Source organism: Chelonoidis abingdonii, chromosome 24, assembly GCF_003597395.2.
Source record: "Chelonoidis abingdonii isolate Lonesome George chromosome 24, CheloAbing_2.0, whole genome shotgun sequence".
Classification (NCBI taxonomy): Eukaryota; Metazoa; Chordata; order Testudines; family Testudinidae; genus Chelonoidis; species Chelonoidis abingdonii.
In genome coordinates, this window is record NC_133792.1 from 8,454,803 (window position 1) to 8,470,558 (window position 15,756).

Sequence of the window (15,756 nt, forward strand, 5' to 3'; positions counted from 1 at the left end):
TGTGGGAACCGCGGTCCCGTTAACCGACCCCCTCATGCACTGGAGTGGTCTGCTAGAGACATTCGCAAGGAATGAGCAGGGGCCAAGGGGGAGGCTAGGTTCTGCATGGAAGCTTGAAGCCCAATCCCACAAGGCACCAAGAGCCCTCAAATTCCTGGGCCCTTTTAGAAACAAGGGAGAGGGCAGCAGTCCATCCATGTTGTTTAGAGAGACAAACGCTGATAAAACTCCCTAGGCGTGGTCCTGAGCTCCAGGTGTGGGGGGGAAGGGGAGAAAGGAAGCAGGTGTTTCTCCTCTGAGGCCATCAACATCACATTCTAGCAATACAGAGTTTGCCCTATAGGATGCAGTCAGTGCTCCCTCACTCCCAGTATCCAGCATCAGCCAGGGGACAGTACCAGACTCTTAGGGACATAGGAATGCCAGAATGGTTCAGACCTGAGACCCATCTAGTCCAGGATCTTCTCGCTGGTGGTGGCCAGCACCAGCTGCTTCAGAGGAAGGTGCAAGAAGCCCAGCAATAGGCAGTTATGGGAAGTTTTCTTCCTGACCCCCAGTAGTTAGAGTTTGGCTCTGAAGCATGAAGGTTTGTATCACAGGTTCTTTTAATATCCTTTGGAGGATCTCGCTCTCCATATTAATATCTGGTCCCTGCTGAGCTCTTGGCCCTGATGAGAGCTTGTGGGAAAGGAGAAAAAATCCTGCCCCCAGCTGACTGTGGATGATTGCACTTGGATTTGAGTGGGTATGGGGGGAAATGTTCCCCCACCTTCTGGATCCCCTTTCTCTAGATTTTGTGGCTATAGCTCTTATTACCGCTCGTAAGGTTAGCCAGCCCAGGAGGACACTTGGGGACATCCTGACAACTGCCCCCAATACCCCACCCCCCAGAGAGCCATGCATTTGAACAACTGCCCGAGAGAGTTACAAGGCATGAAGTGTGATGCTCCCATTGGTGCCTTCTCTCCTGGCCTTCCTCCCTACAATGGCAAAGGTACCACAGGGGAAGTCATGCCATCTCCTTTCCTTGCAGACCACTATGAGAGACCTGTCCCAGATGCTGAAAAAGATGCCACAGTACCAGAAAGAACTCAGCAAGGTAAAATGAATGAGGAAAACATGCAGCTGCTAGCAGAAGGGAATCTCGGCGTGAGCACCCTTCCATGTAAAATGTCTAATGCCGGCCTTCTTCCTCAGGCTAAGGCAGCAGTTCTCCACTGCTGGCCCACGGACTTCCAGTCATCAGTGGAGTCCTTGCTGGTGGTCCCTAGAGAGAATTCTGATAAGGACCCAGTGGTTGGTTGAGGGGCAGGAAGAGAGAGGGTCTACATAGAAGGTTGGGCAGGGAATTGTCCTCATGTGGAAGGCAGTAGCTGGAAACAACCTTGCTAAGTTTCTACATTATTACAGTAGAGTTAGAGGTCTCCACTGAGCTAAGGGCCCATTGTGCGAGGAACTGTACAGATCTAGAGTTGGAGATAGCCCTGGGCCCCAAAAGAGCTTAAAATGTAAATAGAGGAAACAGAAAACTGGCCAAGAAGAAAAGTGACATGCCCAGGGTTACCCAGCAGGTCAACGGGGGAGCTGGTTCTAAAACCCAGGTCTCCCATCCATGTCTTAGTCTACAACCTGTCCAGTGTCATTCATTCTCCTGGAAAAAGGTGATGAGGGGGCTAGGAATGAGGAGGAAGAGGAACCACCATGTTTGCTTTAGCAAAAAATGTCTGAGACACCCTGGAAATCCCAGACTTGTTTTTCCAGCCATGATGCGGTTCAGCACATCACAGCGTACCTCAACAAGGATGTCTCTAGTGTCTCAGCTGGAAATGGATATTTTTCACAGAGCCCATTTTCTACACAATGCCCTATGCTTGAGAGAGCGGAGAGGGAGGCTGGGGAGCAGGCGTGGCAGGGCAGGGGTATGCTCTTGAAGCCTATTCACACATACTCAATACGGGGCCAGCTCCTCTGCAGGTATAGATCAGTTCAGTTACTCAACAGCTGAGGCTTTGGTTCGCTGAGCCAGTTTTAAGCTCTGGGGAACCTATTGCTGCTGCCACTGCTAGGCCCATGTCTGTTCCTCTTGTGTCTCCTTAGTACTCGACCCACCTGCACCTGGCTGAGGACTGCATGAAGCACTATCAAGGCACCGTGGATAAGCTCTGCCGCGTCGAACAGGTCCTGGTTTCCTCTGTCCTCCTTTCTTCACACTCCCTCTGGCACCACGTGCTCCCCTTCCCATGCAGTCACTGCCAACTCAAACGCAGCCTTGGAGCCCAAAGATCCTGCAGACCCCAGGGGAGAATCGCTCCTTCACCAGGGTGCTCATCTCCCCAGAGCGCTCAGGGCTGTTCTTGGGGAGTCTCGGCTTGGTTTTAGCGCCATGCTGCCTGGTCTTGGCATACGTGATGCGCAGGTGCAGGCTGTGCCGGGTGGGAAGAGAGACTCTCTCTAGAAGCAGGTGCAAATGGGTCCTCTGTCTAGCTTTAAACTAGTCCCTCTCTTTACTACACCCAGTAACGGGGCAGGGTCTCTGGACACTCTCCTCTCTATTGGGGAAATCCTCAGGCCTAGACCCCGGTACTGTAGAGAAGGGGCATGTTCTGGGCAGAGTGTTCCTGTCTCCATGATCTACCCAGAAGGGTAGGGGGTTTCATCTGTCACCAGCCCAGGTCGCCAGACTGCCACAGTCCAAACCGTCTGTCAGGTAAGCCTGGGACTGATGTCTGAACCACCCGCTCCTTGGAAGAGTGACAGCCTCACTTGGTTGGGGTGGAGATTTAGCTTTCTCCCACCACCTGCTTAGCCTCTGCTGCAGAAGCAGAGCTGGCTGCTCGCTCCCTCCCGCCTTAGCGATCCACTTGCATCATCTAGATGAGTTTCAGTTTCAGGGCCCTCCACAAGGCTAAAACACACTTTAACTTCTCCCTTTAATCCAGGCAGTGAGGCGCTCAGAGCCCTGCTCTGCTCCTTGCACACTGGTAACTGGGTGTAAGTCGGCCTAAGAGAGTCAGAGACCACCTTCCACATGCCCCTCTGAAGCTAGCCCAGAGGATCCCCATGGTGGCTTGCAGCCTGGCCCTGGGAAGGACTCTAGGGGTTAAGAGATAATAAGCGTGTATGTTCTCTGCAGGACCTGGCTATGGGCACTGATGCCGAAGGGGAGAAGATCAAGGACCCCATGAGGGCCATTGTCCCAATCCTGCTGGATGCGAATGTCAGCACCTACGACAAGATCCGCATCATCCTACTCTACATATTCCTGAAAAACGGTAGGGAGGAGAAACTGCTGGGGTGGGGTAGGGAATGGGCCGGAGGGGTTCCTCTGGGCACAGGCAAATGGAGAAAGACCAGGGGAGGGAGGAAAGCCTAGAAGAAGGCGATAAGATGCAGAGGGGGGAACAGAAGGAAAGCGGTGGGGACAAAGCTCTTCAGACATGGAACCCAGGAGAACAGGCCACTGCAGACAGCTGGGAAGGGCTCAGACCCCTGTCAGACAAGGAAATGGAGCTACTTGCCAGCTCGTCAGCTGCATGGGTAAATCATGCACTGGGCACACTGATTTACACCTGCAGCCCACAGACATCTGTAGCCTGTGCCTAGGACATCAACTGCACCGATTACTAGTGACTTAGACTGCTCACCTCTTCGAATAATGCCCGAACGCTGATCAGCACTTCACCTTCTGGCCTCCCAGCACTGGGTAACTGTTCCAGCACCATGCAGCCTTCCCAAGAGGCTGCTGCCATCCTCCTCCTCCTCCTCATTTTACAGATGGAGGAAACTGAGGCATGGCGAGGTGAAGTGATTTACACAAAGTCACCTCGCAATTCAGTGGCACAGCTGGGAATAACCCAGGACTCCCCCCAGACCACCTAGCTTCCTGAGCTGGCGCTATGCTGTAGGACAGAGGTTCTCAACCAGGAGTCTGGGGCTTCCTAGCAGGCTGCAAGCAGGTTTCATGGGGACCGCCCAGCAGGGCCAGCACTCACTGGGGCCTGGGGAGAAAGCTGAAGCCCAGGGCCCTGATCTCTGCCACCTGGGGCTGGGGCTGAAGCCGAAGCCTGAGCAATGTAGCTTTGTGGGAACTCCTGTGGCCTGGGGCCCCAGCCAGTTCCCCTGCTTGCTACCTGCTAATGCTGGCCCTGGCTTTTATGTGCAGAAAACCAGTGGTGGTGGCACAGCTGAGCCATGGAGTTTTTATAGCATGTTGGAGAGGCCTCAGAAAGAGAGAGGTTGAGATTCCCTGTTGTAGGAGATGCAGAACCAATGCACAGAACTGTATGTCTTTAGGGCAGAGAGCAGCTCCGAGGAAGGGAAGTGATGGAGTAAAAGTGGGAGGGAAGATGGGATTGGAGCAACAGCAGCTTTCGTGGTTTGAGAGAAGAGCCTCATGGTTGAGGCTTCCTGCTGATGCTTGATGGGTGGTGACCTCTGACCCTAGGCCAGGAGAAGTGTTTCAGTTTGGGAAGCTGTTCCCCGTTTGCATTCCTAGGGATCACCGAGGAAAACCTGAACAAACTGATCCAGCATGCTCAGATCCCACCAGAGGACAGCGAGATCATCACCAACATGGCCCACCTCGGCGTGCCCATCATCACAGACGTAAGCGCCCAATTGCCCCCTGCTGAACCAGAACTTCGAGTCACTGTGTGCTCCACTGGGCATCAGTCCCGCCCAGGCATCACTTTACTGGCCAAGAGACCTCCAGCTATAGGCGTATTGTTCCTCCAGCAGTGCCAGACCGTGACTGGCTCTGCTTCTCAACTGGTCACAAGTTGTGGGCTCTATCACCACCATCCCACTAACCAGCCTGGATTAGGGTTAGCTATTAGTGGTACACACCAGCAAAGGAGGCCACTAAAGTGACAGCAGAATTCTTATTAGCTTTGGGATTGTAATTAAATCCAGAATGGCTGGTGCAGGCTGATCCCTACAGAAGCTGAGGAGGAGGGAGGGAATGCACTTCTGTAACAAGGGAGAATTAGTGAGTCTGGGACCAGCTAATACTCTCATCTCTGGTCAGAGGCTGCGGCTCCAACATGGCTGGACCTCCCTTGCGGATGGTGATGAGACTGGCCCAGGCAGAGGAGTGCAGACTGCCTCAGCTCATTGCTGGAGGAAGGGACTGGCACCAGGAATACGTCTAGTGGGGAACTGGAGGGTCCTCTAGGCTTCAGAACCGAGCCTCCCTTTTAAGGACTCTCTGCATGTGTCATTTGTGTCCAGTCTACCTTGCGTCGCAGGAGCAAGCCGGAGCGGAAGGAGCGGATCAGTGAGCAGACCTACCAGCTCTCACGATGGACCCCGGTTGTGAAGGACATCATGGAGGTAAATCAGTGAGGGGCCTAGGGACAGTGAGGTAGGGGGCGGGGGGAGGGAAGAGTGTTGCTAGTGGAGATCTTCCCTGTGACTGCATCAAGAACCTGGAACACAGTACTTCAGTTGCAAGGTCTTTGGGGTGGGGATTGTTTTTGTTCTGTGTTTGTATAGCTCAATAGGGTCGGGTCCACGCCTGGGGTCTCTGAACATGACACCAAAACAAATTGATAAAGAAATTCACCTGCTTCCAGGACCACATGGTCCTTCACAACCTGGCCTGTGTGGGCTGCATCCCTCAGTTGAGCAAGCAGGACAGCTGCAGAGAGGGCACATGATACACGCCAATCTAGCAAGATGACCTTCTGTTCCATTTAGAATTGCATTTATTGAGATGTATAGAGCGAGGTGGAGCTCTGGCTGCACCACACATCTGAAATTCTGCCCCCAAGCTCTGGCCTCTGTGGCTACTCACTCTGTGTCCCTGGGCTCTGGTTTCACATGGCGAGGGTGGTGCCGTGCTGGAGCAGGGTGAAGTGGGGTGGGGGAAGGAAATACATTTACTCAGTTCCCCCAAGGAACAGATCAGAGTTTCTGTCCTGCCTGGTGCAGAGAGCAGCACAGGGTTTGAACAAAGATGTTTTATGATCTGACCTTCTGAGGGCAATTGCTATAGTAATATACCTACTCTCCAATCTCAATGGTGCAACCTTGGCAGGTGAACTGGGGCCAAGCTGTTCAGTGCGGGACAGGTGTTCATTTTGCTGCAATGCAATTTAGGAAGGACCCTTGCCTGCGCTGCCACCTAGTGGCAAAAGACAGCCCTGGAGAGGAACACAGCCCTGTCCTTGGAGAGATGGGTGGGTCCCCTCTGTCAAAGCCTGCATCAAACACGAGAAGGTTTTAAACTATTGACAAGGTCTAAAGGGTGGAGCTGGAGCCCAGAGCAAAATCCAGGATTTAAACTTTGCAGCTAGGCCCCATCTCTATTAGGGCAAACGGATCCTCAACAAAGAGCCAGATCTTCAACCAGTGCCTCCCCTGCGTGTTCATGGGATCTTCAGGCTGGTTAAAGAGCATTAAACACTAGTACTTAGAGTTCAGAAGAAATTTCCCCCACCCCACTCAGGTTATGCCATAACTTCCCGTGCCCGAGTTTTACACTTCTCTCTGGTGCACAGAGGAATCTTGTGCATACAGATCTACGGAGATCGGAAAAATCAACCCACCATTATCTTTGAATGCCAAATAATCAACCTAATGAACCCTTGGGAAGTGCTGTGAATCAGCCCCAAACCTGGCAGAGAGGAGACAGAGCAGATGCCTATGTCCCTAACTTTGGTTTCATCCCTCACTGAGTGACTCCTCCATCTAGCTCCCACATCAGCCATATTCTCTCCCCCACCGCCCTCCGGAGTTTTACCTCAGTGGTCCTTGCTGAAGGCAATAATGAGGCCCTAATCAGAGCTCTGGGACCCTTGGCTCAGTCCTGCAGCAGTAGGGGGGGGGGGTGTATAAAGAGCAAGTCATCAGAGCAGATGACAATGACTCATTCAGGGCGCGTGGCACAGCAGGGTTCCTAGCAGGTCATGCTGGGGAGCTGTGCATAATAATTGCCCTGTCAGGCTTAAGGACCCGGTGGGTGACAGGAGGTGGCTGTGAACCAGGAGAGACAAAGCTCTGATTCAGGAGCCAACCAGCTGCCTGGCTCCTGTTCTTCCCTCATTGCTCAGTTAGGCGGGACGGAGGCGCCAGGAATGTGTGGGGCGACTCATCAGTTTTTTAGCCACTGTTTAAGTGACAGTCCCAGGGATTTCATTGCAGAACGGGTTACCATGACACGTGGCTTAGGTTCAGGCTTGCCCTAGGCATTAGGTAGCTATGGCTGCAAGGAGAGTGACTAACTCATTGGCTTGGCTGGCTAACCCAGGAAGAAGGCCGACTTTAGGAAGTGTGGGGCCCAATTCGAATAATTTCGACGGGGCCCCAGCAGGGATGACCAAAAAAACCACTCACCGGGCGGTGTTCCGAGTCTTTGGTGGCACTTTGGCAATGGGTCCTTCACTCGCTCCAGATCTTCAGTGGCACTGAAGGACCCACCGCCAAAGTGCCGTCGAAGACCCAGAGCAAGCGAAGGACCCATCGCTGAAGTGCTGCTGAAGACCTGGAGCGCCGCCAGGTGAGTAAAAAAAAAAAAAGGTGCCTCTAGCCAGTGAAGAGATTCACACTGGGGCCCTCTTAGGGGGAACTGGCTTAAAGCTGGCCCTGCCCAGGAAGCAGCAGGGAAACGACAGAATCATAGACATTGCAAGCTGGATGGGGCCTCAAGTGGGTATCTAGTCCCTCCTCACCTTGGCTGGGGCAGGATTGAGTTACCCGGACTCTTCTATAGCTCAGGGATAGTTGGGCTTTCTTCCCCACTCCCCCCAATGGGACAGTTCTTGAGGAACTCTGCCAAGGATCCGGTGGGAAGGGTCCACCCCTTGGAGCAACCTTCACAGCTGGGTCCAGGAAGCTGCCCCATAAGAGGAATTGGAGCTCTGATCCAGATGGCATCATATTGGCTTGCCTGCTACATACTGACACCAGGCTCTTCTCTTCCCAGGACACTATTGAGGACAAACTGGACACCAAGCACTACCCCTATATCTCCACCCGCTCCTCGGCCTCCTTCAGCACCACTGCAGTCAGGTAGGTAGAGCCCTGTGGAGAGGGGCCCCAGGCCCTTTCTGGGAGGAGGTGCAGCTTTGAGCCTCATGCCAGCCTTGCCCCTCTGGGCTTTGCTCAGTTTCAGGACTTTGTAGGGAATAGAAGAACTCAGTTAGGCCCCGTCTACATGAGACATCTCTGTTCACATCACCTTAGTGTCTGAGCCTCCCATGCCGTGACAGATTGTATCCTCCGCACACACCAGCATCAGCTCCCTTGTAGAGAGGGGAACTGAGGCACAGGGTAGATAAATGACATGCCCAACATCACACAGATAGCATGCAACAGGGCCAGGAGCTGAACGCAGGTCTGCTGAGTCCCCACACAGAGCCTTAAGCACAACTTATCTTCCTATGATACCTTGTAAGCCATTTCTGCCATTGTCTGCACCAAACCTGGCTGATTCTACACACAATGTGCTCATTCCTCAGCCAGCAATGCATCCCCCCTTTCACAGGCCTAGCCTAGGGCAGGACTGAGCTCCTGTAACTCACTCATTACCTTCTTCAGTCTGCTGTGTCACTAGGATCATCAGCTGTGCCTGCAGAACAGATTAAACAACTTCCTTCCAGCTCTCCAGGGGAGAGGACACCTGCCACCAAGCTGTTGCCTGGCCAGCCAGGATAACCTGATCACTCCAGGGAAAAAAAAAAATAGGGGGGAGGCAGGGGTAGAGGAAAAGGGAGCCAGAGAGAACAGAGTAACACCTATTAAAGGGTCTGCCAGTATTTAGTATATCATGATCTACACCCAAAGTCTCTAGCCACATTTCCCCAGAAGTTCTCGTATCTTTCAAACACAGTCAAAGTTTCCAGGCCCAGTTGGTGTCCTGTGCTTCCCAAATTCAGTCCCTTTCTCTCAAGGGGCTCCCTGCTCCTGCTTTCCCTTGGCAGTTCTCACCCCAGGCATGAGCTGGGTCTGGTTTATATAGGCCCAGGTCCTGCCCACTCCCAGCAGGCTCTGAGGGGATTGGTTAACTGGAGTCAGATACTTGTGAGTTTTTTTCCATCCCCAGGTGACATTTCAGGCTATCACAACATCCCAGAATGCATTGCCCAGTGGTCCCCCAGGCACTCTCTCTCCCATTAAGGGGCTATGGGATAATTGCTCAGGTTTTCACAGCATGCACTGCTATATATGTGATTAGGCAGCAAGGCAGGTGTGGCTGCACTGAGATGGGTGAGGGAAGCTGCAGTCTGGACCCAGATCAACCCTGTTTGTTGTAAATGGGTGAGAGGAGGGGGTCGGGAACTGGCTACAAAAGTACAGGTGTATTTGGCAGGTGGAGAAACCCACAATCACCCCAGCACCAGCAACTCACAGGGACTCTGCTTTTGTTTCTTTGGCATTGTTTCCCTTCTGACTCCATGGGCGTGAGGAGCTGTTCAAAGTGCCCAGAGCAAGGCACAGGGTAGGCATGCAGGTATGAGGTATACCTTGCTCCAGTCCAACAGCAGCCCCCGCTGGTCCAGTTCTGAACCTCAACCATCCCCAGATCTGCCATCGCACCTCACCCACTGTCCTTCATCAAGGCTAGTCCATGGTTGGAATTCGAATCCTGAACCTTTCCTAAACTGGAACACCCAGCGATGGAAACTGCTCTGTGCCTCAGTTTCCCCATCTGTAACAGAGGGGCAGCTTACTGCGAATTGACAAACATTTAAGATCTCTGCACGCAAAGTGGTATAGGAGCACCAACTTTGATTATTGCTGCCTGTGTTCTAATAATATTTAGCACTTTTAATAAAAACTGATTAACCCTCTCAACAGCCCCAGGAGGGCAGGCAGCATTGTTAACCTCTGTGCTTCAGTATGAAGGTCCCTGCTTCATTTTCCCCATAGGTACTGGCACTTATTCAAGACTGCAGAGGGAGCAGAACCCAGGAGTCCTGGCTCCCGGCCCTGTGTTCGGACACTAGAGCTGGGAACAGAACCAGGAGTCCTGACTCCCGGCCCTGTGCTTGGACACTAGAGCTGGGAACAGAATCAGGAGTCCTGACTCCCAGTCCTGTGCTCGGACACTAGCCCACATCTCTCACCCAGAACCGCCCAGAGGAATTCATCCCAGAGGCCTTCACTCTTCCGTAGCTATGAGCAGACATAGGAGTTGATTGGCACTGTGTGTAGTGATTTTAAAGCCATCTGAGTGCAGAGACTGTATGCTGTGTTTCACCTCCCTCCCTTCCCTCTCTAGTGCCCGCTATGGACACTGGCACAAGAACAAGGCCCCTGGTGAGTACAGGGCTGGCCCTCGCCTTATCATCTTCATCCTGGGGGGCGTGAGCCTGAGCGAGATGCGCTGTGCCTATGAGGTGACGCAAGCCAGCGGGAAGTGGGAGGTGTTAATAGGTGAGTGACGCGGGCGGCCTGGGCAGCACCATGCACTGCTGCATTGCACTCTCTGGCTCCATCTCATGCTTCTGTGTCTCACCCTCTCACTCAATGCCATTCCTCTCTGTGCCAGAGGCAAGCAGGAGAAATCCAGTCTCCAGATGACCGTGTGGGAAGGACCAATGTGGAAAGCTAATTTCCTGCCCTGAGAACATAGGGTTTGCCCCTACAGATCACTGACCCTTTGAGTCTGGTGTCCTGGCTCTGGCAGTGGCCAATACTTGATGCTTCAGGGGAAGGTGACCTCTCTTGTGCAGCCAGTTTTTCAGTGCTACACAAGGAGGGTGGTTGGGTGGGAGGAAAGGGGAGTTTCCTTCCTGACCCCTGAAATGGTCTGTTTTGGCCCTGAAGCATGAGATTTGATTAATTCTTGTCACACCGCGATGGTTTTTATTGGTCAGAAAATGTGAGCATCTCCACAGATTTTCTCCGGGGTAAATGCTTAGAGGTGCTGCCAACGGGGCAGCACAGAATGTGTTTATGTTCCAGGGTAGAGCCAAGAGCCAGCTGGTGGCGGAGGAGTGAGGTGCCACAAACACTCCAGGGGAGAAGGACTGGCTAATGCACGATGCTGACAGGGCAAGACTGGCCTCTTCCTTGCTGCAGGCCAAGACTGAAGTGCAGCCTTGGGTGCTCTGTGTCTGCCTGTGCTTTGGGTGGGAGCAGGTCTGGAGTAGCAGGAGCAGATGTGGGTCTGGTCTGAGGGGAATGGGAGAATCTGTGCCTGGTTCTAGTGAGTGCTTTCAGACCCCCACATTGCTGAGTATGAAATTTACTCCTGCTGGGTTAGCACTATGTGTCCTTAACACATCACTGCTCAGCTTGACATATACACATACAAAACTTAGGCCAGTGGCACCCCTCGTGGATCCTCTAATTGGTTCCTGATCTGCTCACTGGATTTTCTCCATTGGAACATGCACGCCTCAATCTCCTGAACCCCTCCTCTAACCCCCGGAGCCTGGTCAGCCACCTCTCCGTGCCATTCTGTGTCTTGGATAACGTCAACATTCTCATGGCAGTGTAATATCTCCCGCTAACGTGCTCTCTGGTCTGCGACTCTGTGATCATTGCATGTGTGTTCAATGTCCCCCGACGATGCTGAATGTCTCAAACCCTTTCTGGATGGCAGCAGTTTACCTCCGGGCCTCCTTGCTAAGCAGGGTTCTGACTAAGGTCTAGTCCATTCGATTCCTTCAAGGTTTCTCTCATATGACTTGGCCCAGCGTCCACTGGAGTCAGTGGAAAGACTCCCATTGACTTCAGTTGCCCCGGATTTGGCCTTGGTACTAATGAGCTTCTTAGAAGCCCAGCAGCTCAGCAGAAACCTGAGGCGAGGGCTGGGGGAGGAAACAGCCAATCGACTGTTGCTGTTGTCTTCATACAACACACCTTGGAGGCCCAGTGGTGACCGCATAAGACCAGCCTCTGAGCTCATGTGTAAATGCACACAGGGTTGCTCACCCAATCATACATTTATCCCCATCTGTGTGTCTCTCACTGGCTTTCTCACCCATCCTCGCCTGCTGTGTATTATGGATATTGGGCCTAAGTTGGCATGTTCCTTTAATTTATTTCTGTTCAAGAAGTCAGCCCGCCTCTGTTCTCTCACAGGTTCTACTCACATTCTTACTCCCACCAAATTTCTCATGGACCTGAGGCACCCCGACTTCAGGGACTCCACTAGGGTATCTTTTGAGGATCAGGCTCCAACAATGGAGTGAGAGCCAAAGAAACAAAGTAAAAGCAGCTTATTAAAGAAAAGAAACTCTTCCACTCGGAAGGGTTTTCTTTGATTCTTCCGTCACTCTTTTTTCTTTAGTTATTTTTATTTCTACTCTTTTATTTTTCCGTTTGTTTTTTTGGTTCTTTGATGAGAAAATGCTTGCAGTTCTTACTACCAATTTGAATATGTGTCCAGCGCCGCCTCCATTAACCCTATACCATGAATCTCTCTTTGGCCAGAACTTGCCGGCATCCTCATGCCATTAATTACCCATTACGTAATCATAGAGATGCAGGTGGCAATGGTTCACTGGCCTTCACTTGACTGGAGAGACGCTTACAGCTGAGTAGGGAAAGGGCATGAGGTAGACTTGTGTTTCGCAGACCGTCAGTGCATGTGCATGGATTCCCAGCCCGAGTTAGGCCCAGTCGGCACATGCATGGATGAGGAGCATGAGCTGAGCAATGTCCCCTACGTTGGCTCCAGAGAGGACATGTATAGCAGATCGGGTGTTAGGACAAACCATGGTTTCCAGGTGGCAGGGGCCACTCAGACTTCTTGTAGCATTCAACAGCAGCGTGACATGACTGCTGGCTAATAATCACCGCTGTACATCAGGTGACTGTCCCCGTCTTTCTCCCATCCATTCCACATGCGTAAGCTGAAGTGTTGCCATAGCCTATTTCATGCAGTTTTCTCCATCAGGGACTATTTCAATCCTCTAGTGCTAGGATCTGGATGGGGGGCAGGGAGATCTGGATGCACAGGGGTTTGTTGGGAGGTTCTGGGTGCAGCAGTAATGGGACTCTGCAGGGGGGTCCAGGTGAAGGTAGTTGGAGTTCAGTGGGGGGTGTCTGGGGGGGACAGAGCTCGGCCGGGGGGTCTGGGTGCAGGGGGTTCAGTGGGGTGGGGATCCAGGTGCAGCTGGTTGGGGCTTAGTGGGGTGGGGATCTGGGTGACTCGCTGGGGTGGTTCAGGTGCAGGGGAAGTGGGGCTCAGCAGGAGGGTCTGGGTATGAGGGGGGTCTGGATGCACAGGGGTTGTGTGGATGGGGGAGCAGCTCCACGTACAGTGATTCCTCCCCCTGCAGCTGAGAAGTGTTGGGTGGGGGGGGGGGTAGTTTTCAGAGCTTCCTGCAATCTTGGGAGAAATCTAGGGGTGAGTCTGACCTAGCCCTGGATGCTGTGCAGGGGAAGAAGAAGTCCTGTCCTCCCCAGCCCAGCCAGGACTAGCAGCTGAGTCTAGCACAGGGTAGGAGCCACCAGCCGGGTCTCCCCAGTCCCACCCCCTACCCCACAGTGATTGACCTTTCTGCCAGCTGCCCTAGGCATCCAAAACATACTGCTGAGGAGGGTCACAGGACTGCTCTTGTGGCTTCTCGTTGCTTCCCTGTCAGAAAGTCATTTTTCTGCAGGGAAGCAAAGAAATCTGTGGGGGACATGAATTCTGCGCATGCACAGTGGTGCAGATTTCCCCCAGAAATAATAGATGAGGAAACAATGAAAGTAATAGGGGAAAGAATCTTAAAGGACCCACCATGCATGTGAGTAGAGCAGCACCAGATCGCGCTGACCTGTTTTCTAAAGAGGATGTGACACTGTCTCCCCACTCCTGGAAATGCTCCAAGTGCCTAGGTTTATTGGAAGCAGCCGGTGAAGGATCAGGTGAACGAGAGCCACGCTGATGGAGATGTGGCTGGATGCTAATTATTCCTGCCTTTTGTCAGCGAGGTCCTCCTGTCGGCTCCAATCAGCCAAACGCTCGTGTCACTGCGCTGCCACTGTGAGCTGCAGGGCAGAGGCAACGCACCTCAGCCCTTCCCAGCACTGCCTGCCCTCCATGTCTGTCACCCCATCCAGTACCTGCTCGGGATTGTCAGTGTGCTTAGCAAGGTGGCCAGGAGCCCAAGGGCTCCCCTTTAGTTTTGTTTAAACTGGATCCAATTGCAGGCCACTCTCACCATCTGAACCCAGAGCTATGGCCTACAGAGCTCACAAGTCCTTTCAGGCACTGTCCCAACTTGAAGCCAAGCAGCCACTGTATTAAAGGGCCGCTGTCCATGGCCAGAGGTTGGGTGCAAATGTCATTCTGGTGCAAGGGAGAGAATTGGCTTAATTGGCGTATGTTGGCATCCAGGCTAATATTCCTTCAGTGCAAAGTCTTTTGGTTCAGATTTAAGCATCAACTCCCACCCCCACCCTGCAAAGTTTGCCAGGCCAAAGCATTTAAGGAGGCAAGTTTGCTGCACAAATGCACAGCATGACTCTAAATACATTTGCGTTGAAAAGCATCCATAGCAACGACATCTCTTCTGCCCCCCCGGGCTGCTCACCCGGCATGCACTCGAGATGCCAGACTGACTCAGGGTTCCCTGCTTATCACACATGCATGCCCCATCCAGTCTGCAGTCAGTCAAGAGATGGGGAAGAGAAGTGCTCGGTAGAGCCAAAGTATCTGTGCTGCACTATTCAGGACCCGCTGCTCGAACATTGCTCTGGGGGCTTGAGCTCTGCTTTTACAGGCTGCAAACTGCAAAAGCATTGTTAAAAGCGAGGAGGTTCTTCCAGCCGATCTTAAGTACCCTGGTGGGAGTTTATCATCGGTGCTGGTGGCATGCAGATTGCTGGCAGGTGGCACAGGGGTTGGTGCCACAGATAGTTTCTTTTAGGGGATGGGTGTCCACGTCCTTCGTAAAGTTGTGGTGCCCAGGAAGCGCAGGACCATTACATCCCTGCAGCGCACCATTGGCAGAGTCATGGCTAGACCCCAGGTCATCTGCGGAACTGAACATCCCCATCCAGATTCCTGACCAGGATTTTAGAATAACTACGGAAGAGGTTGCTCCCAGAGACCCAAGCCCAAGTTTTTATAAGGCACACCGGGATAGGACTTTGGGATTTACCCAGCGCAGTGCAGATTGCCACACAGCACGGACAGGAGTAACAAAACGCATAGGTATGGTATCTCCTTGTTGCGCGCCTTGTTACTTGGACCATAACACCTGACTCCCAGTGCCATGGTCTAACTGCTAGACTGGTTCTCAACCTGGGGTATGTGTACCCCTGGGGGTACTCAGAGCTCTTCCAGGGCAACTTATCTAGCTATCCATCAACTTATCTAGAGATTTGCCTAGTTTTACAACAGACACTTGAAAAGCTCTAGCGAAGTCAGAACAAACTAAAATTTCATACAGATACTGACTTGTTTATACTGCTCTATGTACTATACGCCGAGATGTAAGTACACTATTTATATTCCGATTGATTTGTTTTATAATTACATGGTAAAAATGAGACCGTAACAGCGTGCTGGGACACACGTGTATTTTTATGTCTGATTTTTGTAAGCAAGTTGTTTTTAAATGAGGTGAAACTTGGGGGTTTGCAAGACAAATCAGACTTCCGGAAGCGGGGCCAGTCGGCTGGACAGGTTGAGAATCACTAGACTACACAGCCTTGCAGTTAGACCATGGGCCTGAGAGTCAGGAAATCTAAATTCTGGTCCTGAGTCTGCCACAGTAGTGGTGAGACCTTGAGCAAATCATTCTGCCCCTCTCTATGCTGCAGTTTCCTCAGCTGTAAAATGAGGATAATGGCCCCGAGCCTTCAGGG

The 15,756-nt window shown here is 52.4% G+C and overlaps 1 protein-coding gene across 2 annotated transcripts in view; it reads left to right on the top strand.

Annotated features, from left to right (window-relative positions):
* STXBP1 (syntaxin binding protein 1) overlaps nt 1-15,756 on the top strand; it is a 64,806-nt gene that overhangs the window by 43,053 nt on the left and 5,997 nt on the right. Inside the window, exons 12-19 of one of the 2 annotated variants that reach the window (XM_032797809.1) lie at nt 1,034-1,099; nt 2,098-2,178; nt 3,134-3,272; nt 4,496-4,605; nt 5,230-5,331; nt 7,925-8,010; nt 10,223-10,377; nt 12,034-12,159. In XM_032797809.1, coding sequence (XP_032653700.1) covers nt 1,034-1,099; nt 2,098-2,178; nt 3,134-3,272; nt 4,496-4,605; nt 5,230-5,331; nt 7,925-8,010; nt 10,223-10,377; nt 12,034-12,143 — 849 coding nt within the window. In that variant the 3' untranslated portion in view covers nt 12,144-12,159. The remainder of the gene's footprint in view (nt 1-1,033; nt 1,100-2,097; nt 2,179-3,133; nt 3,273-4,495; nt 4,606-5,229; nt 5,332-7,924; nt 8,011-10,222; nt 10,378-12,033; nt 12,160-15,756) is intronic. The other variant, XM_032797810.1, reaches the window with a different exon arrangement.